Below are 27,059 nucleotides of genomic sequence, written 5' to 3'. Positions count from 1 at the left end.
TTTTTCCTCTGCTATGATTTTTTCAAATAAATATATCAAAGCTCCTCAGCTGAAAACACTGAAATGATAGAAAAGATGTTTAAAAACCTCTTTCATCAGAAAGTCTTCAGTCCTAAGACTAAACTGTAACTTTTAATAAGGACATGTACCCTGTGTACTCCTATTTAAATTTAAATGTTGACCTGTAAGCAGAATGTTTGTGGATGTTGATTTTTGCTCTCTATTTCAAAGAAGAGGAGGAGGAGGAAGTTTTACTCAAGCAGCTCCTGAAACTGTTAACCGGCTGACTGAGAACATTTGTGTATATAGTAAACTTTGTATACAGGACAATATAGCTTACTTATTAAATTACATTTTTGAGATTTTTGCAGACCAGATTTTGAAAAAAAAAAATGGATTTGTAATGTTCAGACTGTCATAAAAAATTGGATATCGGTTTCAAGGGGCAAAACAAAATTGGATTCAAGTTGAATTTGCCTGCAGGGCGAACATAGCCTCATTGATTTGTTCAGAGCATCAAGCAACCTGCTGCTACCACCTACTGGTGAAAGAACAAACACACGACTTACACTTCAGAGAGGAGTTTTCTCTTCTTCAGTTCACTCTTCTCTTTCTCCTCCAGCTGAGTACAGTCACCCTTCTTTACTACGAGCAGCTTATCTCTCACCTGGTCTTGTATGCTGTCCACCTGTGGGTAAAACATAACCTCAAACACCTTACAGATCAGAAGACGATGTATCATATAAGTACATATTGGCAAATGGGTACAGAGGAACGTACAGTTCTGAATATCCTGGGGCCTCCCTCGTGGGACTTGTCCACTCGAATCCATTTGTTGGACATGGCCTTGCTGAATCCGATCTTTCCGAAGGAAAGTTTCTTCAAAAGACAAAAACAAAAGCTTAACAAGTTGATATGGACTTTTACTTCTGTCCTTTATTGAATTTAGTTCATTTTTAAACCTTTATAAATTAGTAGTAAGACGTGTAAATTAAACAATATAATACTACTAATATAAATGAAAAACATCTTCATATTTTCTATTTTTGAAGTGCAACATTTCAGAAACATGCAAGAAAAGTTGCCGATGCTTAACTATAGAAGTGTGTAACACTTTATATTGGCCATTTTTCTTTGCACTGATGAAGATTTAGGAGTTATAAGTGACTACTTTGTTCTTTGAGTCTGCATTTCTCACTTGATGAGGTAACTGTTCCCTGCAGGTGATGGGTTTTAGTCWGTGCAGATGCTCACCATGAGCTCAGCCTGTGGTAAACCCTCCACAGGGATGGAGCTGAAGACCCGGGCTTCATGGCTGCCCTGCTCGGCTATCTCCGTGCCCTCCTCCGTCAGCTCCCAGTGTTTGGAGGAGCGCAGATCCGCTGAAATCACCTGGACAACAGGAAACAAAGTGTCAGGTCATTTCATACGTATTTATGCCCCGCTGAACTAAATTACACTTTGGCTAAGGTGAGAGACGCCCCACCGCCCCCCTTTAATCCCGAACCAGCTCCTCTCTTCTTAATCCATGTTGCATCAGTCACGCTGAATTGAATATTGACGGTGACAGTTTAGACTTCCGGTAGATCTCCGGCGGAAAAAACTCACGTCACCGAGGGTTTGCAGACTCTTCACAGCTCCCACGATGTGCTGGTGGTCCACTCCGAGGCTGTTGGCCACTTCCACGCTGTCTACGCCGCCGTCCACTTTCTCAAGCCGCTTCAGAAGCGTCTCCACCACACCGGTGTCCGCCATGTTGGAGCTGAGCAAAGCTCAAAAAAAGACCGGAAGTGACGTGGACTGTCACGGAAGTCGAGTGTGCTTCGTATAAAATAATTTATATTTCCGGTTTCTCAAAGGAAAAGTTAAAAAGTACAATAAATTACTGCAACTCGTGAGAGTATTGACAATAATACTGAGCTTAATATTTTAACTCTATGTTCAAAAATAAAAACAAACTATTTTTATTTTCCAAATTGTCAACCTTTTGAAAACTTAAAATATTATGTAACTGTTTTACTAATTGCATTTAGTCTCTTAGGTTACAAGAAAGCCATTAAATAGAAGAAGCAATTACCGTAAAAAGCTGTTTTTTCCTGAACAAGGGGTTGTGTCAAACTGAAGGTAAATTACTAGCAGCTGATACAGTATAGACAACTCTGCAAGTATTAAGAATCAAAACAAATAATTCAAAATAAAAATCATTTATTGATACAAACACATTTTGCTAAACATTACCAGGAATACGTCCAACTCTGTTCAAACGTTACATCGAGCAGATGTGAAAATATACCATAAGAAAGTCTTCACGACATAACGTTAAAATAATCATCACATTCAGCAAATGGCAACATAAGCACTGCGAAAAAAGAAAAAGCTATTTAGGTACCCTGGAATATTTTCACATAAAGGAGAAAAAAGTAAAGGAATAACTAAAAAATCTTGCAGCGCTCACCCTAACATTTAGTGATGAGAACCGATAAAACAAAACAAAACAAAAATAAAATAAGATTTACTAGAGACTGGATCACTAGCTCTGACATTTAAAATGTTTACAAATCTCACTGTGTGCCAACATGTGCTATAAACACTGTAGATCCAAAAGCACAGGAAGCAGATGAGGAAAAAGGCAGAGAACACAGGCAAGTTGTCAATCACTGTCTTTAGAGAAGGCGTGAGACACTGATGCAGGGTGCCGATGGTTTACAGAGAGCTAACCAGTCTATCTGTACTGGTAATTCATGCTGCCGTCTCCCCTGCCYTAGCCTTGGTTATGGTACTGAGTGTGGTTCGGACCAAAACCCTGGTTGCCGACCCCCTGTGGGCTGTAACTGGGCAGGGTGTTGAAACCTACAAAGAAGGTGTTAAAGTTAGAGGAGGATGGGGGACGCATAAACATAAAAACTATTTAWGATCAAATGAACCCACCATCATAATTGTAGTCCTGGTTACTTCCAGCACTTCCGGTCACCTGGCTTGGATAYGCAGTGCTGTACGAGTAACCACTCGTCCCACTCTGCTGGTTTTGGTTGAAACTTTTCTTGCCCTGTCCGTACTGGTTATATGACCCCTGCCCCAACAAGCTTCCWGTCTGATAACCTCCTACAGGTCCTGCAGTCCCTCTTGGGGGACCTGAAATTGTTGCCATTCCAGCCTTGGACATTGGAGGTTTCTTTTTGGGTGGTGGTTTGTTAGCGGAGGGGGTGGTGTACATTCCATCATTCTGGTAATAAGAACCATAGGAGACTTGTGATGGTGCTTCTGCTGTGCTGTATGGAAGCCCAACCGCCGGGATGCCTGATGCCCCAGCTCCTTCATTTGCACCATCGTTATTGTAGAAATCTAAAGAATAGCAGCATAGTAAAGTCTTGAAACAAGCATAGTGTCAGTTATTTTGATTATAGTCTTGTGATTTCATAAAACATTAAAAAAAGAACAGTACAAGGTCAATTCATACTCCCACTAAATTGTACTTTTGCATCTTTGGTCACTTTCTACCCAGAAAAAAGGTTGCTGAAAGTTTAAAGACCACTATGATTCAATTTAAGACCTAAAACAGAAAATTTGGAAAATTTTAAGTAAAAGGCCTAAAACTAAAATCGAGAGATTTTAAAGACTTTTTAATTTTAAACCCTGCAGAACCCAATCCATACAACAATCAACCGGTCTCCACTCACACTGCCCTGATACCTAGAGGGTGTCAATCACAAGCCTTATCACAATACCTTATAGCTAATACCTATAGTATGATTTGTTTGGAGGACGATATGTTTCTCAATATCACAGTGACATCGGTGTCATGATACTACTCATGATTCAATTAAATTCACAAGTCTGCGATTAATATGATGCATTCATGGGCCACATATAGGGGAGCCTGTGAACTTTGACAAGCCTTTGACACTTAGCTGTGACGTAATCAAACTTCAAATTTGGCCTTTGAAGGATGCAGCTCTTGAATTTGAACACAGCTATAGATTTATTTAAACATACAATTTTGAGATGAAGATATGCAAATTTAAACCAGTTTTATTATTATTACTGGTGTGGTCAGACTTGTGTCCCATAAGCTGCCACAGTAACAGACTCAGGTAAAAAGTAAACCAGTTGTGGTTCTCTGAAGTCGCCCTAAGAAGCCACTGATCCTGATTTGAGGTACGTGTTAGGCATCCAGAGCTGTAGCCTATGAATTTCTGAATAACCCCAAATCTCAATTCATGTAAAAAAAWATATATATAAAAAAAACAATATAAGTTTGCCTAAAACACAGGAGTCAAGTTTGTCCTTACTCTGTACTACACTGGAACTCACATTTAATACACTGCAACTGAGTAAAAGCACAAGTTAAAGAACTTTTTTTTTCTACAGGAGAGACCTTAATACAGCTGTAAACTAAACAACAAAATGTAATTTTTATGGACTAATTATTTATATCTGTTTTACCTTGACGCTGTCCAGTACTCATATCTTATGATAACTAGTTTCGGCTGTTGCCCTAGACTTCAAGACTCCAGCAATGCATGACCTCTCTTATTTTGATAAGGTAGTTCCTGGGCTGAGAGCCCCGTTATTGGTAAGGTGGTTACAGTTGTCGAACTGTGATTGGTTGTAAACGTGTTACAGGATGTTATATTATCGGCTGCTCTGCGCTGAGGCGGCAGCCACAACTTGACAGACTTCTCTGACTTCTGCTCTGTTGTTGCTCAGATTAAATCATTTGACGACCATACACGCAGACTTTCTGTGCATTAGTCCAACGTGTTTCTGCGTTCTTGGTAAATCATACCACCACAGTAATAATCCACGGCACCATAGCTGTATCTATTTATTGCTCAGTCATGTTTTTGTAGGCACCACAACTGAGCTATAATGAGCCAACATACTAGGGTTGGGCACTATTGACATAAAAATGTAATCACTAATAAATTTGATATTTAGCTGATAATTAATATGATAAATAGATGACAATTGAACCGCATGTGGCCGATGACATGGCTTTGGTCCACATTTTCAGGATTTCTTCGTACTCTGGTTTATGTTGGTATTTCAGGGGGTTGAACATGTTCATAGTGTTAGGGTTAGCTGCTCCATGCCACCTTCCACCATTGGTCCAATATGCACCAATATATGTCCAATATATGATAGTGATAATGTGCCAAACACAAAAATGCATCAAATGACACTAAATGCAGTAAATAACTGTTCCAAGTTTTACTGACGATTAATTGCACACAATATGATTATGCCCAACCCAAGCACATACAGGGATATTACTATGTAAGTAAATATGCAAGAAATGGTAACGCACAGTAATGAATGTCACATTTATTAAAAAATAAAACAAAAACAGATAAAGCAAGATGTCTTCCTTCACCAAATGTATAAAATTTTTGTTTTTTTCCTGTCTGAATGCAAACTTTGAACTTGAGAACTTTTCAGTGCTGAAGCTTATCAATGTTTTATGGTTAGTTTAACAACTAAAAACTGCCAGCTTGGAGCCATCATGCAATCAGTGAAGTTGAAATGCAATAGAAGTGCTTTTATGGAACAGAAATGGCTTTTTCTTTTTTTAATAAAAACAATGAAGCAACATTTACTAGAACTCGATTAAAAAATAGAAACTAACAATCAGCTTAACTGTGATGGGAAGTTAAATAATCAAACCACATAAAAATATCCACGTTACGAGTTGTAGAATGTCCTTTTTTTTTTAGGTAAACAGTACAAAGACAGATGTTCTACATGGCAATATGTTGTTTGTCTTCCACAGGTTGTGACTTAATTATGRTCAAGAAGTAGAAGCCTGTCCCCACTTGGACAAAAGAAGACATTGGGTGACAAATCAGCCCTGAAGTTTGGAGAGATCCGTGTGTTTAAGTACATCCACATTAAAGTTGACAGAACAAAAAGTGTACACATGCTACATGCATGCAGTGGAAGATCGTCTCCCCGAGGTTTCAGGATGCCAAAAGTGGAATTGGCAAGACACGGCAGAAGTTTGTTGTTACTTTAATCCCAGGGCTGATGGTGAAGGAAGTTCATGATCCAGCCGGAACACTACTGAGGCTTATTGTCCATTTTTAATCGTCTCTACAGGACTGTTTTAGTTTTCTATGACAGGGGCAGATCTATGTCGCAAACTCGTGGTAGCCAATGCAGTCTGAGACAAAGTCACCTAAAGAGTGAGACAGGGCAGAGAAAAGAAAAAATATATCAAAATTAAAGTATGTTAATTTAATTTTTTATGCCTTCAAAATCTGGCAGGCCAATGACACTCCAAAAGGTTTTTTTGTTTGTTTTTTAGATTTCTCTGCTCCTGTCACGCTCAGGTACGACACTGCTCAAACCAGGCTGCCAGAATGAAGAAGAAGAAATTCATAAGAAAGTGCTTCTGAAAAGCTGATTCAGTCCTGTGGCTTCAAGCAGAGAAATGTAAAATTACCCAGCTGGGATTATCCCAGCACCTCATACAGTAGTGGTGCCCCAATACCAATACCAGTATCGGGCCCAATACTAGTATTTTTTCAAGTACTCATACAAATGGCCCTGATTGTCAGGACTGATACTACCAGTATCAATTCTGATATAATATATCATTGAATGTGTTACACATTATATTTTAAATGAAGTTTGTCAGTTCCATGTTAAACAAATGCATTTATATGATGTTGAATATTTGATTTGATCCAGTCAGTCCAGTAGGCCTATAAGGAGGGAGAGATACCTTGTTCTAAAGAAAATAATAATAATAAAGAGTCCATGTGCAATGTTTACATTCTAACTCAATAAGTACTCTGTATTGGCGAGTACCCAAACAGAAGTACTTGCACTCAAACTCTGAGAAAAACTGGTATCGGACACCCCTATTATAAATTGTTGTAACCATATACCACAGGACTTGTCTGATTGGAATATCCTCACAATAAATGGTTTATTTGCAGAAGAGAGAAAAAAACTCAAAACAAAAACAACAAAAGAAACAAACAAAAAATAAATAAAACAAAAACAATCCCCAACATATCCAGAGTAGTAAAAAATAAATAAATAACTAATACTCACTGTATCCGGAGCTAGTGTTGTTCCCATAACCATATGTTCCAAAGCCACCTGCAGAAAGCACAAAGATGCAGTTATAATTTTCACTCCTGTTTATTAAATCTTYAAAGAGGTGTGGGGCGTGTCTGTATTTACCTCCTTGGCCATAGCCTCCTCCATTATTGAATCCTCTGCCTCTCCCACGACCTCGCCCCCCTCTCCCTCTGCCTCTGGGTGCACTAATATCCCCACCTCCCATCATGCCAAACCCTTGAGCATGCTGCAGAGGAAACAAATGTTACTGAAGTCAAACTGTAAGAGAAATGATCCTTTATCTTTTCACCAGGGAAGTGCAGAGTGATTTTAAAAAGACTGTCAAGTTCACTTGTGTTCTCCTACTTCCTTATTTAGATCAGTGCATTAAAATAAAAATAACTATAAATATTATACTATTACTTAATTTACTAAATCAATTTCTTACATTTAAGCAACAAAAGTAATATCTTTGCTTTTGGTAAAATGTGGTATCTTTTTTTAAATTAAGGTTATCATATCAAAATTATTACCAGCCCATGATTCTTACTTTTAAAGGAATAATTTAGTTATTTTGAAGTGGGGCTCTGTGAAAGGATTATGAACAATAAGTAAACTTACTGGTTGTAGATTGTTGCAAATATTAAAATTAAATTAAAATTTAACAGTGGTTTATATAAATGTAATTTTCTGAACCTTTCTCCCTGTATTATAGGATTATTAAAACAAAACTTTAAGCACAAACAGAAGCAGTTAGTTCAGCATTTTCAGAGAACTCTGGAAAAAGTACAGCAGAAATGTAATATTTCTACTGGAATAACTTTGGAATGTAAAAAAAAGATGATATAAAAGTCAACAAAAGGTGTTTGAATAAAACACTGTGGAACCTCTGATATTATAGTTTTATGACTGCAGCAATCCATTTTGGTCTCAGCTGCCTTTAGCTATTAGCTTTCAATCCTGTCACAAATGAAACTCAGTTTTTATAAAAGGCGGTTCAGTAAAGAGGTAAAAATATAAAATAAAAAATTGCGTTCTGAAATTTTTACATAGAACTCACTTCTAAATATCAGAACTGTACTTTTAATACTATTAAGCAAATAATATGGACTCAATAAACAGCAAGTCATCTTCAGCTGGTTCTTACCATGGGTGGTCCCTTCTTCTTTTTGGGCACCTCAGGTGCAGAGCCTTCAGGGAATAGTTGCTCCAAAGCAGCCAGGGCTGCATAAGCCTTCGCCACTTTCTTATTGGATCCAGTACCCTGGAACTTCTGCCCATCAATCTCCACCTCCATGACAAAGCGTTTGTCGTGGCTGCCACCAGTCTCTGAGGTAAGCTCATACTTGAGGCCCCGTTTCTTCTCGTTCAGCTCCATTACGGGGTTTTTGCCGTGTTTAGTCAGAATCGGTCCCTGTTGGCGAGCAGCCTGATAGAGAGGATAGATCGATGAGAATAAGAATAATGTATTCAGTCAAATGTTGCTTGTTGACACTGACCTCTACAGTTTCAGTTTGGTCTGCATTGACGGTGCCAATGGCAGCAGCAGACGTTTCAGTCTGCATTGTTTCCTCCACAGTGGTCGGTAACACCGCCTCCTCCATCTTTATTGCTGGCTCTGTTTTTACTTCCACCCCTGTTGGAAGGCCCATGTCCTGTAGCACCTAGAAAGATTTAATGTGGTTAAAATTAAGTTGTAGAGAAATATCTTTCTGATAATGATAAGCCATCACAGTAGAAAAACTGTTGTAAAAACCACAAATGGGACTAAACACAAAGTTAAGATGTTACTTGAAAACCTTTTCTCACCTTGACAGCCACATGCAGCTTAGCAGTGCGTTTGGAAGGGCCGGAAGCCTCAAAGGTTTTTCCATCCACCTCTACAGCCATAGTGAAGACTGGAACATGAACTGGGCCAGTCTGGGAAATTAGCTTATACTGGAGACCTGGTTTGAGCTGATTTAGTCTCATTAAGGCATTCATAGCCTGAGGTGGTTCAGCCTTTTCTTCTGCAGCTGAAGGGAAAAAACATGTAGGTATGACACTGCCAGTAGCTAAACCTTAGAAGTATATGAACCGATCATCAGAACAATTGTCCTTGATTTTATTTCTCCTTAAGTTCAAACATCCATCCATCCATTTTCTGTAAACGCTTCTTCCTTTCAGGGTCACTGGTGCCCATATCCAGCAGTCACAGTGCYAGGGGCCGGGTACACCCTGGACGGGTCGCAAGTCCATCACAGGGACACACATAGAGACAAACGAGACAAACAACCATTCACTCTCTCACTCACACCTAGGGACAATTTAGAGTTATCAATTAACCTAACAGTCATGTTTTTGGTCTGTGGGAGGAAGCCAGAGTACCCGCAGAGAACCCACACATGCACGGAGAAAACATGCAAACTCTTCCCAGAAAGGTCCCCGGGCCGGAATTTGAACCGGCAACCACCTTGCTGAGAGGCATCAGCTCTACCAACTGAGACACCGTGCCGCCCCAAGTTCAAAGGCTAAATGAAWCCTTACATTTCTTCTGAACCTTCTTCTTCTTTTTATTAGGAGTCTTATCTTCAGTTCCCTCTTCTTCCTCAATGGGCCTTTTCATTGGTGGGAGATATGTTGTGCTGGGTGGAATTTGCACTGAAATAAAGCAGACATTTCACCCATAAACAACACATAACAAAAATGTGCATTGATTCCACTCAATATACAGGTATATATATATAAATATAATCAGCCCGGGAAACAGTGTCACTATAAACAAAGACATGTTAGCCTTTTTACTATGACTATGTTTCTGCTCTTGGTTCTGACACTATGGTGGACCTTTGTTAGGGAAGCTAAACTCCATGCCACTCTTTCACCAGCCAGCAAATCCACTACCACACCACAAAAGAAGGACCCCTGGTGCCTACTACGTACGGGAAACATACAGGAAGGAATGCGACACGAGACCCAACATGACTGTGACTGTCAATACAACTAGCAGTCATGCTGAATCCTTGTGCATATTTCTCCTGTTCTAATCCCCAATAATTAGAGTGGGCCATCCTGTATGTCTGCCAGACYTGTTTATTACATGTCCCACCTGTGGTGACTGGATTGGTGCTCTTTGGACCACCGATCACGTCACCTGGGGTTACGGGTTGAGTGTGGACACAACCCCTTAAAGGTCGAATTAAAATCTGGAAGGAATTTCTCCTCCCTTCCACAGATGAAGGAAGCAGACGTCAGTAGGGTAACTTGTAGCGGAGTATGGTAAAAAAACTTTTTTCAGGCTGCAAGAGTTAACACTTCATGTTATGCATGCACTCTGTTCCTCACAACAAGCTCCATGTCTCTGCCAATTAAACCACACCCTTTGAAACTGAGGTGTGTGCTTTGGTATCCCTGATCCTGCCCTTGGCTAAAAGGACCAAATAAATGGGTGTATGCTAGGAAAAGACTACCTGCTCCCTGTGAGTACATGTCAAGCGCCACCCTCAGAGCTGCAAACAGTCAGATCTCCAGAGGCGGCCACCTTTTCGAACCCATAAGTGGCTCATGGCCTCTGCTTCCATAGACTGGAGGCTGATGACAGGATATTCCTGGGACAAACCCAACTTTGTAATAGAACTTATTCCATCAACTGCCCCATCCTGATAGATTCAATCCTCCTTTTCCCTGATGTTATACATTGTCGGCAGCTTTGCAACTGCCTGCTGATTCAGGTATGYGATCTCCTCAGCCCTGTGTGTGGCTGTGTGGCTCAAATTATTATCAAGCCCTGGTTCCATCCTGGTCTGACACGTGTGTCCAGACTGACCTCAGCCCAGCCCTAATTACTCTGGACTAGGCATGGGCCGAATACCGATTTCAAGGTATACCGTGGTATGAAAATGTCACGGTTTGAAAACCACTAAAATTTTCTGTCATACCGTGCCTACGGTATAAGCATTTTTTGTTTATTTTTCCTTGGGTCTGTTCTGCTGCAGACTTTCCCCCGCGCACTCCCGCAGAGAGCTGCGGGGGTTGTGTGGTGGCTGAAGAACAGAGTTCCCCAAACCTTTCCCGTCTAAAATAATAAAGACGGCTATATGAAAATACTTAGGATTCCATAAAGATGACAGCAATGTGGACCGTGGAGGCAACACATCTAACATGATCGCAGCTCCAGGTAAAGTTTATGCTGTCTTGAAATGAACGAGCTAACGTTAGCATCAGATTGTGAAACACATCACCGTGTTGCTGTTGTTAATGCACTGATCACAACTTGTCTGCAAAACTGTTTTGAGTTGTTAGATTGTGTATTTGATAAGTTTTATGTGAAAGGTGATAAAACTAAATGGTTCCTTTAGCCGAGCAGCTCGTTAGCTGAACGTGTGTTTCGTAAACACACTTTCATAGTTGTGATTTCTTGTTTCTGTGTGCATATAATTATATAATCTCTATGTCAAAAACCCTTTTGAAATTTAAAACACAATAAAAACTCCCAACGTGATACATTACTTCAATAAAGACTTGTTGTGCAGTATACACTGATTTGTCTCAACTAATAAAGCAGTGGAAAAGCAGTTATCCTATATTAGATGTAAAATTTATCAGGATAATTTAATTGCATTAGGTGCTAAAAATCATAAGTACAGATGCACACAGGTAAATAAAATTTCACCTCTTAAAAACAGCTTCCAGAGATAAAGTTGAATATGATGATAGAAAAGTTATTTTCTTTTTTTGTTTTTAAATACAAATTTCAAAACAAAATTTTTAGAGCTGTAATCATAATACCGTCATACTGCAAAAGCGTTATATTTTTGCCCAAGGTTATCATACAGTCATAATTTCATACCGTCCCATGCCTACACTGGACCAACTAGTTTATACTACCCATCACTACCCACACTTTATGCTATCTCCCAGAGATCATTATCGCATCAAGCGCTCCATAGCCAGGGCTCCAGCCACACGCAATATGATGTTACAACATCAGATGGACCTAGACCTCCTATTCACATCCCAGGGTGGACTCTGTCATGTTATAGGGAACACCTGTTTTATGTACATTCCAGAAGCCACTGATAACATTTCTTTAACCATGCAGCACCTAAATGACTTATTGGCAGACATTAAGGCTGATGACGCTGCAGAACCATTCGGATTGGACTGGTGGAACTGGCTGACAGCAGGTAGCTGGCAGTCCTGGTTCACATATTTCCTTACTCCCATCTTGGCCTCCCACTCTCTCTCCTCTGCATGGTGTAGTTCCACTGGTGAAGAGGGGTTTGAAAACTATCTTTGCCACTGCTTTCTTTACATCAGGCTCAATTATATTCTTTAACCCCTACAAGCAAATATAAATATGAGCTCCTTGTTTTCCCTGATCCCCCCGAACTTGAGATTTACCACAAGATTTAAACTGCTAAATCTCCCCACAACTCACTCTGCCTTTAACAGGAGGCCTAAACTATTTGTCTGTATTGTCCAATTTAAATCTTTGTTTTAGATGTTTAGGGACTGTCCCCACAAAAATAGCAAATTTTCTATGTAGTGTTTATGTTTGTACTTAAATGTACAGGTGTGTACAAATTGATGTTAATAACAGTCAGTCTTTTTATCAGGTTGCGCTATATGTTATTAACCATTTATAGCTAAATGATTCTCATTTTACATCTAGTGTGTTAATCTAAAAAATTAGTTGACATGTTGACATTAACAGACAGATTCTTGGATTACTTTGGTATCTGCTCTAAAACACAAACTTTAAAGCAGAAGAAAGAGATTCGGTCAGGTTTAATTATATTTTACTTCTCAGCCCACCACGTTTTATAGTACTCTGCTTAGTGCTGAACCTCCGGCCATGCATTCTTGCCGCGYCCAGAAGTAGGCCTGGTGCGACGTGTCTGTTTTTTCCTTGCTAATATTTTAACATCTGCCTATGGATGGGGTTGTTTCCAAACGTATGGTCAAACCAACAGGATGCGGCACCATTGAGTACTAATTTTTTCCCCTCCGTTTGACTTTATGTGATTAAAATGTGATTTTTAATCAAAATGGTGGGATTATGGAGGAAAAATTAGTATTAAATCATGCCCTCCTGTCATTCATGTATGCATCAGTTGTTTGAATGAATCATTTAAATGCAAATAATTTAACTATGGCTTTGTGGACTCTGTGTATTGAAGCGTAATGGAACATGACTAAAATTGTTCTTCCTTCCGGCGACCGCAGCAACTTCAATTGTCTCATCAGCTAAATCCAGAAAACATCTGTTAGGGCTTGGCTCTACTTTATCTTACTCAAATCAGGCCGACTTGTGACCTCTGTAACGAGTGGTCTCTCTGCTGTGAGAAAATATAAATAATTTTTTAACTGTTCGGGCTCATTCTTCAGACTTGTGCTGTGGTTTGAGTCTCAAAGCGTTTGGAAATAAACCGACAAATGACAGTCTGACTCTCTTGACTTATTAAAAAGGTTCTGTCTCATTCCATTGTTAAATTTCCATCACAACTGTCAAATATAAACTACTTAAACCTGACACACTGTGTGTTTTACCTGTGTAGTCAATGGGTGTCTCAGTACGAGCTTTTTTGGGCAGTTTTGATGGCAGGGGATCCATTCCAAGCACTTTGTGAAGTTGTGCAAAAGCTGACAGCCTTAAGGCATGCTGCAGGGAGAGATGGAGAGAGATGCAGTGTGAGTTACATGTTACATAAACTCTTAATATGAACAAACTCAATTAACATTCTCACCTGAGCGCTCATGGTGATGTCTTCTCTCTGCTGCTTGCCCACATGACCAATAGCATCTGTAGGATCCTTTTCACATGGATCATAAATTCCAGGACCATCTACAAAACAAAGAAAAAAAATCAATGATATAAAGAATGTTTAAATTTATATTTTCATCATTCTGAAATAAGGTTCTATAGAAAGCTTAACTGTTATTTTTCTTGCTGAAAACAGCACCTATTTTGGAGAAAACGGGTTTACTTCTGACTGAATTGACAACCTAAAGCTAGTCTGAGAAATAAGACAGAAGTGGATTGCAGTTGCCCTAAACAGCTTCTATCTAAAAAAATTACACAGCTGTTCTTGCATACATATTTTATAAAGCTCTGCAAATTTGCAGTCCAAATATTTCCATAGAATTTTATGATTATTCCTGAGTACAAATAGCAGCAGTTGATTAGTTTCACATTAATATTCTTGACAGAGGTGACATCAGGCTGCATGGAAGATGCTACAACTAGCTGCTGCTATTTACACTTTAAAAACTCTTCAGAATTATATTTATATTGATAGTATTGTAAAAATATGTAAGAAATGGTGTTTGCATGAACTGCTATGAAATTTGTTTTTGAATGTAGTGTTTTAAGATGGCAGCAATTCACTTGGTTTTGGCTTCAGTGAGAACAACAAAAAAGATCCAACCTTTAAGTTTTTCCACAGAACTCCATGTACAAATACAAATGCCCCAAATATCCCTTAAGATCCAGTGCAGTTATAACTGTACCATCAAGTAACATGTGCATACCTGGCAAGAGGATTCCTGAAGCCACACATTCCAAAACTCTGCGCAGAGCTTCACCTGCTCCCATGGGCCGGTTTCCTGTGCCAATTGCTTTCTCACAGAGCAGCTCCAGCGGCTGCAAAGCAAGTTTAGGATTGTTACTTTTAAGCACAATTTGAACAAAGGCTGTGTGTTATACAGTTAAATGGTAACTCTGTAGTCTAGCCCAGAGGTTCTCAAACTGGGCCCCCAGGGGTCCGTGAGCTGTGGCTTGGGGGTCCTCAAAAAAATACAATAAGTTGTTATTGTTTTTATTTTTTAGCATTGTTTGTGGAACATTATAAAAGTAAAAGAAACATACTAAACTAAATGAAAAATAATTTTTATTCTCATGGTATTTAGAGGTCAAAATAGCAGTAAATTATTTTTTAAATCAGCTTGAGGTTTATGACGGGGTCCCTGGAAACGTTTCACCTTTTGTAAGGGTCCCCAGACCCAAAACATTTGAGAACCCCTAGTCTAGCCTTGACTACATTAAACAAACTTATTGGTTCTTAGAAACAGTCTTTGACACTACAAAGGCATTTCTTAACCCACCCAGCCACGAAGTGGGGCCCATGTCGGGATGCGGGAGCACAGGTCCCTCAAGATCCGGATGACAATGACACAGGAACGCAGCCCGTTGGCCCTGGCCTGGAAACACACGGAGGGAGGTGGGGGGGAGGTGCGAGGCAGATGAGCAGTTTTAATCAACTAATTGAAAATAACTATAGTAATAATAACAATAGATCAATAAACATCACAAGCAACACTAACAATCAAATCAAAAAAATTCATGAAAATGAAGCCACGAAGACTAGAACAGCTTAGCTCTGTCATTATGGAAAGATCCAGAGATATTAGATGATCACATTGTTGGAAGAGCTTATTGATGAGTATTAATGATCAGTTGGGAGCCATAATTATCAATGGCATAGTTATCAGGTTTGTAACATTTCTGTATGTGGAAAAGCATGCGTGTAACAAAAATCAGGACAGAAGAAAATAAAAAAGACCACCTCAAACTCAATACTAACTTTACGTTAGAAACATTAAGAAAATAATAATAATAATAAAAAAAGAGTTGTGTTTATACGTGCTGTCACTGAAAGTGGTCGTGAATCAGTTAATTACTTTTTTTTTTTTAATATGACTCAAGGTGCAATATTCCCACTGATGTTTTGGCGCACTTTAACAAAATATAACAGCCAAAGAGCAGGAAAGTCCGATGCCACATACTCTCCACTAACACAAGCTGCAGAGATGGAGCACTGATTGTTACAGTGTTGAAGCCAAAGATGACACAGGCGACAAAACTATTCAAACACCGTTAACTACAAGAAATATTTCCTCTTAAATTACCAAATAGGGCAGCAAAAAGTGCTCTATGAGTAGCTTGCATAAAAATACTGTACATAAAATTAAAAACAACTCATTCACGGCAATAATGACATTATAGAAATATTGCACCTGGACATATGGTGTATTAGTCTTAGAATTTATTGGTTTGAGTTAACCCTAACACTAAATGATAAAGATCTCAAGGGCTAAAAGCAGCTATTTTTCATTTGAACAAATGTTACTGCTAAAGAACCTTTAAAGTGAGCAAAGCAACTGTGAAGCAGTGTGATGACAAATGTCTCTTAAACACCCAGGTCATCAAGTAAATACTACAGGAAGTCCCTCAAAAGAGGAGAAAAAAAAATCACACAAGGAACTTTAAAAAATGAAGTACAAAAAAAAAAGCATAAAACCAAACTCAAAGCTACTTTTGTTTTAGAGACAAATAAAGACAAGATTCAAACCTGGAACCACTTAGCGTGGCGTAGAGAAGCCAAGGCAGTTAGGCATTTCTGCCTGTCCAGAACATCCGGGGGATCGATGACTGAAAGCGTTTCTATTGGCAGGTGGAATAAGAAGACAAGGTACAGTTTGACCAAGGGGAGTTCTGTCAGCCGGCCAGGGGGAACACAGGCAGCCTTCCCAAACCACAGGCAGGAGGGGGAAGGGGAGGGGACCCCTCCACTGGAGAACCACACTCTCAACCTCCCACTAACTACTGAGAAACCAAACTTGCACACAACAATGACAATTTAAAACCCACCAGGCTAGCTGGGCTATGTTGTGAGTTACAGCTTGCTTACTACCAATAATAATAATGATAATGATAATAATAATAAAAAAACAAAGGGGGAGGGGGGTAAATAAAGGTTTATCAATGATGCAATTATCAGATATGATAAATAAAAGATGATAAATAAAATTAATGGCATCAGTTGGGAGGTTGTTTCTCTATAATTGCTTCAACTCAGACAGCAGCTTAATTTAATAGCTTTTTCCTTTCTGACGTTAACAAGAGGTAGAGCCCCTCCCCTTTGCCCCTTTACTGGGTACACTGCACTTTGCCCCTTCCGAGACAGAGAGCGGCCAGTTGGTCAAAGGTCCAGCGTCCCTAAAAATTGACAAGACTAGAAGGCTTGACAGAGAGAATAAGAATTGGAACCACAGGTAGAAATGGTCAGATGCACAAAAGGTGGGTATCAAAACAAGTCCACACTGCAGCAAAACTGATGGCTTAGAAAAATAGACCCAAACTGGGCATTTATGTTCACACAGGGATACAGATAAGGTCAAGATTCCTGCTGAAGCAAAGACCCTCACTGTTGTTGAGCGCTCTTCAAAAAGGGATGTAAAGGTTTTATTCCCTAAGCTAAAATAAAGAATCTAATTCAACTTTTAGATCCTTTAACATTACCAGACAACAGAGATTGATTCCCCCAGTTGAACATACAAGCCAAATTTCAGTTTCCCTTGTCATTATCTGTAACCCTGGGCATTTCCTGCTGAGGAACACTGAAGACTAGGGGTCGACCGATACATCGGCCGGCTGATATTTTTGGCCGATATTTGCATTTTTTCCTTGTATCAGTATCGGCCGATACGTCCGTCCGTTCGGCCGATCCATTCGTTGGGTCACACGAGCACACGGTGCCGCCCCTCCCTCGGGGAGAGAGCAGCAGCTGCTAATGTGAGACAGAGTGCTAACAACAACAGGGGTGAGTTATGAACTTTTAATGTGTTTTAACTGTCTAATTTAGCTGTTTCTACCCTCTGGGTAGYACTATGAGTGGTAGAGAGAACAGCTGTGTGTTAAGTTTCACTTCGAACGAGAGCGCAGCGAGCGCCATGTTTTTACTTTGGCATCGGACTGTAATTAGCGTGTCCACGTTTTTATTTCTTTTTAAAAAATGCTGGAATTGCTCACAGGAGGCATAGAAGAACACCTGTATTGTTCTCTCTGCTGGATTAAAACAAAAAGGTCTGGGCCTTTTCTCACTGTTACGTTAGAGCTGCCGCCGTGCAGCAGGCAGACGTTGCTCAGATCACGTTTGCTCTGACTGCAGTATAGAAGTCGTGATGCAGGTTTTCTTCGGTGTACATTTCAAACTGTGCTATAAAGTTAACTTTGGCTGATTTAAATACATTTTTTGCCCGGTGTAAAAAACGGGAGCAGACTGAGGCAGACTGTCAGCGCTGCATGTGTGTGTGTAGTCCTCACAAACATAGCAAGATGTATGTGTGTGTCTCCTTTTTTCTCRGTGTTTCTCTTCAGGCATGTTGCTGTTTTTGCATCAAAAATGCTGGGATATTAAAACAGGGCTCTAGACTAACTTTTTGCACTGGTGCGCCTAACATTTTTTCTTAGGCGCACCAGTGCAAAAGTTAGATGCACCCAAATTTTCAACCACATCGCCTAATATCAGAGTTTTACAGGTTATTTTTTAATCACTGTTCATTAAGGCAACATTAACTCGAAAATAATTAGTTAATCTAGTAACCATAAAGTTCTTTATTTGAACCAGAATTGTAGACATTTAACTTATTGAAAAGTATTTAAAGTGATTCTATAAAATTCTAAGTGCAAATGTTTAAGAGCTGAACGCCTTATAAGCACCTTAAACATTTCATGGTTAAGTTATTTTTAGACACCTGCCCCTCAGATGGACAACTATGAATCTTTGGCCTTGGATAAACCAGAATGAACAGAGAATAATGATTAATAAGAGAAATATTACTGATATTTATTAAAAGGTTGTGCACATTTTTAAACAACACATAAAAAGTCTGCAATTTCATCATTAGTTGAATCTCATTATTTTATATTATTTCACTTAAATATCTAATACAGTATATCTAGTTTTACCCTCCTGAGACCCAGAAGAAACTATTTCAGATACTTGGAATGTAACTGTGGTGAAGTTGATTAAGTGCAAAAGCGGCCTGCCATACACGTGAGCTTCCTCATCCTGCTGAAATGATCTGCAGCGCTCAAACCCCGACTGTTACATTAACAAGATGGACGAGCGAGCAACCGTCCACATCTTGTTTTCATCTCCAGCTAACAAGAACTGTTTTTCACACTCCGATCTGGGTTAAAAAAACAACAACAAAAACCTCAGGTTGTTTCGCTATGTGCGCATGTACAGATTTTTGCTTCATGGTGGGTACAATTATTGACCATTTCCCCGGTACACACAGCCTGGTGAGGTTAGGGTTTGGGTCAGGTGTGTAGTCTACCTGGGAGGTTATGTTTGGCTATAGAATTGATGGGGAAATGAATGGAAGTCAATGCAAAGTCCCCATGAGGATAGAACAACAAACGTGTGTGTGTGTGCACGGGAGGTGTGGAGCGGAGCCGCGAGCAGAGCACAGTGTTATTAGGAGAGATGGGACCGTCGGCAGGCGACCATTGATACTGCCGGATTGATTATTTTTATGGAACATGATGAAAACTTTTCGTTTCAGCGGGCGACTGCTCCTCCTACCCTTTGGTCGCACCAGTGTGACTGGACTTTTTTTTTAGTCGCACTATTAGTAAATCTGGTCGCATTTGCGACCAAATTGGTCACACTCTAGAGCGGTGTTTCCCAAAGTTGGGGTTGGGACCCAAAGTGGGGTTTTGAAAAGATTTTCTGAATTAATTACAATTTTGTCTTAGTTGTTACAAAGGAGTGAGGTTAGTATATTTAAAATGGATAAATGTAGTATAAAAAATATTCTTACTCTGCCCATATTTAGTTGACCTGATACAAATGTTTATCATCCAAAAATAGTTGAGCCACAGGTCTCTGCTGCTATTTTTTTTTTTGGGTCAAAAGCTGAAAAGTTTGGGAACCACTGCTCTAGAGCCCTGTAAAACACAGTCATTTTATTTTATGTAAAAAATATATTAATCTGATTATTATACAAATAAAAACTGAATATTTAGCACTAGATAAAATTAATCATTAATTTATTGATTTTAAATTTTAAGAAAGGGCTGAAAGAAGAAATCCTGTGTGGCAGCACTTCATACAGCCAACATCAGACAAGGCTCAATTAATAAATGTTTTTGTTTGTTTGTTTTGTTTTAAATTAAGACTTGTGTAACATTTGTTAATATCAGTCTTATTTTTATCATGTTAATGGAGAAAGAAAAGGCAGTATCGGCTGCAAGAATCGGCCAAAAAAGAATCGGCTGCAAGTATGGGCATATTGGTTAGACTGATGTCAAAAAATAGGTATCGGCCTTCAAAAACCTGTATCGGTCGATCTCTACTGAAGACAGTTAAAAACCCAATGCTGGGTCAAACAAACACTTTCCTCAAGAGATTTGCTGCTCATTTTTGCTGCAATGCAAACTGTTCATCATCATTTATAAAAACACATGCAAACACAGTGGTCTCTGTTTTTTGGGGGGGTTAAATTCTCAGTAAGCCTTCATTTCATCAACACCTGATCTTCAAATAAGAACAGAAAACTATGTTCACAGCAGTCAGTAGACTACCTGCTCTGTACTGTATATTGGGCCATCAGAAATGTACAATTACATTACATGGAACTACGAGAGCTATAAGCATAGCAAAATGAGTATACATTTGTCCCCTAGCTCCATTGAAGGCCCAATAAACAATATCTGTCTAGCCTTGTTGCCTGCATTGCCCCTTTGTTGAAAGAGGGATGCCATTAATGGACAGTGTTAAGGTCTCTGTGTGGGAGTGCTTACCTCCAGCAACAGCCTTTTCCATCTCCTCACGAACCAAAGGCGATGTCAGGTGAATTGTGAGGGTGAGGGGGGGCTCCTTAGTGTTTTTAATGATGATGCTGGCTTCACAGATGTTCTGGGTTACCACATACTTTTCCTCTGTTATAATCTGAGAAGGAGAAACACTTTTCATAGCTACATGAAATAATGCTTACTTATCACATCTTTTTTGAACGAGAGCCATTCTCACCTTAAACTGCACAGAAAGGTTTTCTGACACTCTTTTCAGCAGGCTGACAGTGGGCTTGTCCTTACAGAGCAGGACCAGCTCCAAGTCTAGGTCCCCTTTCAGAAGCAGGCCCTTTGCAACCAGGCCCACCCTCATTACACCACGCAAAGTGCGAGCAGCCTGATCTTTCTGTTCACTTTAAGACAAAAAGAAATACAGAAGAAACTAGTTAAAAGTGGTTGTTATGGTTATTTTAAAACCCAACAAGTGAAATGACCTCCCTGATTTCTCCTCACCTGTCCTTGTCAGTATCTGTGCCATCACATTCAGACTTCGAAGTTCCCTTTTCCTGTTTATCAAGCCAGTCAGAGACAGCCTTGAGAGCTCGTTCTGTGTGAGACACCATGTTCTGAACACTTTCCAGCTCCTCTTGACTTGGGTAGATAGCAGAATGTTTGGCCATGACATGACGGTCTCCATTCATAAAGATACGCATAGATCGGTGGCGCATTTGGGGTGGCTTAGGGTGAAAAGAATAAAAAAAAAATAGGATTCTTGATGTAGCACAACAACAACTCCCCAAAGAACAGCCTTCTGTGTAACTTTTACTAATATAATGCATGACACAAGCACATAGGAAAGAAGTACTGAGTACCTTAGAGAAAAAATATTTTAAGTTGATTTAAATCAGCTAAAAACTTGATGAAAAAAATCTAACTACAGGTCTTTCATTCAAGGCACAAACCCTCACATGAATTCAGACCAAAATTCAGAGCAATTAAAGTTTTTATCAATCATAATTTTTGCCACTAGATTTTGGTAAACCTGGAAAATGTGTCATCTTTTAAAAGTGCAAAGGAATAAATTCAAATAACTATTTTTATTCTAATTAACTAAAAACACTAGTTAAACAGAGCAGGAACAGTATCTTTTATGCATGCACAGGCAAACAAAAGCCAATTAAATGGGGTAATGTTGAAGCTGTGGCACATGTTGATTTGGCCTCAGGCCTCTCATTTAAATCATATGTGACATTTACTTGAGCTCTTAGCAGTGCCATAAAAAGGTCAATATACAATTTTCATTATATAAATTATGTTCATGCTTTTTGCCTTTGGACCAAAATTGACACTTGAATTTAAATGTTACCATTGTTGTAGAGAATGCAGTGACCGCCTTGTTCAARGAACAACAAATCTTCAAAGCTGGTGACACTGTTAGTGCCTGGCTCTGTGAAAAGAAAAACAAGAAATACGTCATTGTGATGTAAATAAAACAAAAAGCAGCTGAAAGTTGAACCAGATTGACTAAAAATTCCCACATGTATTTGGTTTACTCTATTGGGGTCAAAAACAGCTTTGACAAACAGAAATGTAAAAGATTTCTAAGGAATTTAACAGATTTATCAAATTTAAATGRATCACTTAATTCGTTTTATTAACAAATCATTCTTGCACTTGGTCGTTGGCGGTGTTGTGGGGTGGTCATGGGTGTGGCTTCTCTGCGGCGGGGGCTGGCCGGGCGTCCTAGTGCAGCCCGGCCTTGGCTATCGGCTCCTCTCCACCTCAGAATGATTGGGTCTACCTCCTGGGTTTGGGTGTGTGCTGCCTCCAATAGGGGGTGGGTGCATGTCCTGGACCTGGGGGGTATAGAGTGTGTATCGGGMGTATGAGTGGAATGTGGCGTCCTTGTATGTCTTTGACTGAGTGGGGGTGAGGATGAGGGTGGGATGGTGCYATTGTGTATGTTTGGGTATTTGTCAGGCTGCGGTCTGGGCTGCCCCTCCTGCTGGTTTATCTGGGGGCCCGCTGCTACACGGCCCCCCAGTGGGGTGTGCGGCTGACCACCGGCGTGCTGGAGGTTCCCGGGGTCTGGGGCTGGGGTGTGTGCCGGCCTGGCCTGGTGACTGCCAGCTGGGGCTCGGGGCCTCTGGCCCTGTCAGGCTTTGGCCTGGAGGGGGTGCGCCCTGGGGGCCCGGACCTCTGTGCCCTTTCCTGGATCTGCTCTGGTGTGGCAGGTGCGGCCCATGAGTTTGTCGCTGCTGGCCCCGGGGGCTGTGCGTGTGGTCACTGGGTGGGGACTCTCCCAGTTCTCCCCTATGGTCTGATCTGGGGGGTGGGTAGGCATATCATCCCATGCAGGTGCCCCTTGGGGCTCTGGGCTCGGGATCCCTCTCGGACCCTTGGGCTCTGGTCTTCCCCATGTCTGCCTTGTGTCTTGGGGGTTGGGTCTCCGGTCCTCCACAGTCACTATTAAATATTCCATTGGAGAAATCTTGTATATACACACATGTTCACAACTGCTCACAAATAGGTGTTCTGATCTGGGGGGTTCTGACAGGTCACTGAGTGTGTATATATGTCTATGTGTATATACAGACAATATTTATGAATGTAGGCATGTATGTATGTATATCTTTATATATGTATGGGTATGTGTGTATATTTATATATATCCTCCATGTATTTATCCAATCTATTTTTCAGGTGAGCGGACAGATGTTGGGTGTGTGGTCCTGTGTTTTCTTGGTGTATATTTAATATACTTCTAATCACTATTTCAATCTTTCTATCTTTCTAATTACTTCTCTCTCTCTGTTTTTCCTCTCTGTCTCTATTTTCTCTTCACTTAAAAAAGTCACTGATGATGAAGAAATAAATAAACTAAATAAACTAATATTTGGTTTCATTTTCTACTGAAGTGACAAAAAAAAAAAAAACAAGTCATTCAACTTGGGTTAACCAAAACACATAATGATACAGAATGAATGTTTAGTAAAGATCTTCAGATCAATTTATTTCCATTATTCTTTGTGCTCCAAATGTTAAAACCTATGTTTTTAGTATTTTTATTAATTGGTTAACATTTTCAATAATCACAGACAGTGTTGCAAGTTTTACTCAGTGCAGGAAAAAAAAACTAGTCCAGCTTTCAACTTAGCATTAGTAACTAAACTGTAATGTGGATTTTTTTAAACTCACCCTTAATGTATTTTCATTAACACAATATAGGTTTCATAGAACACAAACAGGGTTTTAAAGTACTGGTAACTTCTTTTAGTGTAGAATAATGTAGTCCAGGTTTAAACGGTCTATGTTTTAGGTTTTTGAACCAGACATGAACTAAAGTGCTTTTATTATCATTATTATTATCATCATCATCATCTTTATTGGACCAGGCAAATCCCAGAGATCACAGATTTAAAAAAAAAAAAAAAAAAGCACAGACCTTTTTTAAGAGAGGCCTGGGCCTGAAGGTAGCCTAAACATGAATATTTCTGGAGTGTGAGAGGAAACTGGAGTACCTGGATAAAGCACAGAAAGACCACAGGTCCAACCTGAGCTTGGACCTAGGACTTCCTTGCCGTGCGGCAGCAGTGCCAACCACTACACCACTGTATTACCACTATAATATTTAATAGCATTTAATTCATTTCTCATTTTTAGCGTTGTGAGGTCATTGCAAAGAACCTGATTAGACTACTAATGAAGTGCACGAAAGGACCGTAAATTTCAGTGGCGTTGTACTGTTTTCAGAGTGAACGGCAAACTAGTTCTCTGCCACCGAGAAAGAGCACGTTTAAAAAGCTGTTTTAATCCACTGACTATATCAGTGGATTAAATAATTTGATTAATAAATCAAAAATGCGAGCTACCGTTCTCGCTTTTGTTTTATTCCTAACCTATTCACAAAGTCAAGTTAGACCTAAAAAGCTAATGACGCAGATAATAATTTCAACACATTTAAATTCAGAAACAGCAGCAGCGACTCCCCAGCACATCTCCGTCAGAGGAATTTAAAACAGACGCCATTTTACTTCAACGCAGAACCCGTCTGGAGACCGGAGCTAGCGGCTAACGTAGCCAAATAACGTTAGCCAATTTCCGTTCAAGCTACTGCGTAATGACTGCTCACCGAACCGCAACACACATGGAAAATAAATTACGTAACTTGGTTTCTCTTAGCCGTGGCGTTCTAAAATTACTCAAAATATCGACTCTGAATTGTGGTGTACGTCTTAATGGTTATCAGACCCCAAAATGGTCGAGGAGACAGGCGCAAGGCCCCCAGAGCAAGCAGCAACAAACAACGTCTCACGCACAAAGGAAGCCTACTTTAAAACACTACAGCAAGCTTTGATATTTCTTCTTAAGTGTATATATCGTCTGGTACTCAATATTCAATCGGATAATGACTACATTAAGTTGATACTTACTGTGATAAACGTTGCCGCGTACGAACAGCACGCTAAACTCAGCACGCACTAGCAGTAATGCTAAAAGACACACCCATGAGATGGAAAGGACGGACGTTCATTGGACAGATCGTGTACGAGAAAGCCGTGCTAACCAATAGAAAGCAAGATTATGAAATCAAGGGCGGGGTCTGTGTTTGATCATCAATCTTGGTTTGAGTGATTCTMGACAAAAATTTTAGACGTTATAGGCATTATAATATTCATAAATTTCATATAAATGTTTGGCAAAACACCATGAAGGTGATGAAATAAATATTTTGTCCTTCCTGACAATTTTTTTCACTTGACAAGGCAAAAATGCTAGAATATTTATTCATTTTTTATCTGAAATAAATATGAAGTGAGAATATGAAGAACTTAGTGGTTCCCAAACCTTTCTGCTTTCAAACAACAAAAGTAAAGTTGCAGAAAGTTGCATTTTTCTAACAGACAGTGTTGACACTGATATTTAATGACAAAGTTTTAAGAAAATGTTGATGATACTACCACACCTGTATCTCAATATTTAACTGGCTGAGTTAAAAGGTATGAATATTCCTCACCATTGATATGTATTCATATAAATCATTGTTGCTCATTGAACTGAACTGCAGACTGGACACGGCTCAGTTTGTGTTTAGGGGGTCTGTGGGACTCTTTCTGTCCTAAGGATGGACCAGCCTCTGTCTGAGGGTCCTGTTGGGGTGGGTTTGAAGAATTTTTCAGGTACTCCATCAGTATATGGGTTGACAATGTTTCTGAGTTTGCTCTTCTCCCTGTTCTGTTCTGCAGCAAGTTCTTTTGTATTTTTTGCTGATTTGACAAAATATCCACAGGTTTGGAGAGCATCTTTGATGAGATATTTAGCTAAAAGAMTTGACTTTAATAGTTTTTTGCGAAGTTTTTAAACAGATCTCACTCATCAGTTAGTGGTCAGAGGGATGTATACAGACAGACAAAAACTCACAATATTTTATCATTTTTAAATACCAAAGATCTGATATTTCTGACACTTCAGAGATGCTCACACATTCTTTACTTTGTCCTGATAAAGTACAGAAAATTWAAAGTGCAAGCAATGCGGCAGGCTCCACCTGGCTGCATTGCCACAGGTTTTTGAGGACTGCAGACAAGCTGAACGTAGATCTCTCTCCATTCAGTGGGACCCCTCGTCTGTGGGATTAAAATCTCAGTGATCATTTTTATTTTCATGTAATATGCCAACATTTGTAATGTGATGTACATATGTTGTATGATAATAATACTTTGTTATATAATAAGCTATTTCTTTGATGCAGTGTGCAGCTAATAAAATGTTTAAAAAATCTTTTGTCTTGCTTTTCATTATGAGCGTGAGCTTGTGTCAGAGACTCAGTCAAAGGATGTGTTGAAGATTACTGTTAACTACAAACATCCCAAATTTTATTTCCAGATTTTTACAATTTGTTGATTTATAATTCATTTTTGTTTGCTGAGGCTGTTTAATTGTGGCAGCCATCTTGAATGGGGCAAAAGTTAATGAGTTGTAGCTGAGCATCCAATGATTTCTTTTTGAAAGTTTCACAAAAAAAATTGTCCACTTGTTCATGAGCTAACCTGCTAACGTCACAGACAAATGAACACATGCTGATATGGTATGGAAGCGAAGAAGTAACATTAATCCATTTTAATTAGGATATTGTTACTTCTTCGCTTCCATACCATATCAGCATGTGTTCATTTGTCTGTGACGTTAGCAGAATAGCTACAGTATGAACAAGTGGACAATTTTTTTGTGAAACTTTCAAAAAGAAATCATTGGATGCTCAGCTACAACTCATTAACTTTTGCCCCATTCAAGATGGCTGCCACAACCTCAGCAAACAAAAATGAATTATAAATCAACAAATTGTAAAAATCTGGAAATAAAATTTGGGATGTTTGTAGTTATCTTCAACACATCCTTTGACTGAGTCTCTGACACAAGCTCACGC

At 39.5% G+C, this 27,059-nt stretch overlaps 2 protein-coding genes across 2 annotated transcripts; both read right to left on the bottom strand.

Moving 5' to 3' along the window:
* Nucleotides 1-569: 569 nt before the first annotated feature.
* On the bottom strand, nucleotides 570-1,781 carry LOC106535124 (phenylalanine--tRNA ligase alpha subunit; the record flags this gene model as incomplete). The annotated part of the gene is given in 4 exon segments (XM_014032031.1): nucleotides 570-688; nucleotides 781-879; nucleotides 1,255-1,392; nucleotides 1,609-1,781. Coding segments are annotated over 4 exon segments (503 nt in total), but the record flags the coding sequence as incomplete, so codon positions are not given.
* A 407-nt stretch (nucleotides 1,782-2,188) lies between these two features.
* Nucleotides 2,189-25,083, bottom strand: LOC106535123 (interleukin enhancer-binding factor 3 homolog; the record flags this gene model as incomplete). Its single annotated transcript, XM_014032030.1, is given in 18 exon segments — nucleotides 2,189-2,850; nucleotides 2,929-3,342; nucleotides 7,060-7,107; nucleotides 7,192-7,315; nucleotides 8,216-8,497; nucleotides 8,568-8,732; nucleotides 8,878-9,083; nucleotides 9,595-9,708; nucleotides 13,600-13,711; nucleotides 13,797-13,894; nucleotides 14,581-14,692; nucleotides 15,154-15,249; nucleotides 16,401-16,492; nucleotides 20,642-20,789; nucleotides 20,871-21,045; nucleotides 21,146-21,369; nucleotides 21,999-22,079; nucleotides 25,066-25,083. Coding segments are annotated over 18 exon segments (2,637 nt in total), but the record flags the coding sequence as incomplete, so codon positions are not given.
* Nucleotides 25,084-27,059: the final 1,976 nt, after the last annotated feature.

The sequence above is a fragment of the Austrofundulus limnaeus genome, unplaced genomic scaffold, assembly GCF_001266775.1.
Source record: "Austrofundulus limnaeus strain Quisiro unplaced genomic scaffold, Austrofundulus_limnaeus-1.0 Scaffold1367, whole genome shotgun sequence".
NCBI lineage: Eukaryota > Metazoa > Chordata > Actinopteri > Cyprinodontiformes > Rivulidae > Austrofundulus > Austrofundulus limnaeus.
This window is presented reverse-complemented; position numbering and strand designations above follow the sequence as displayed.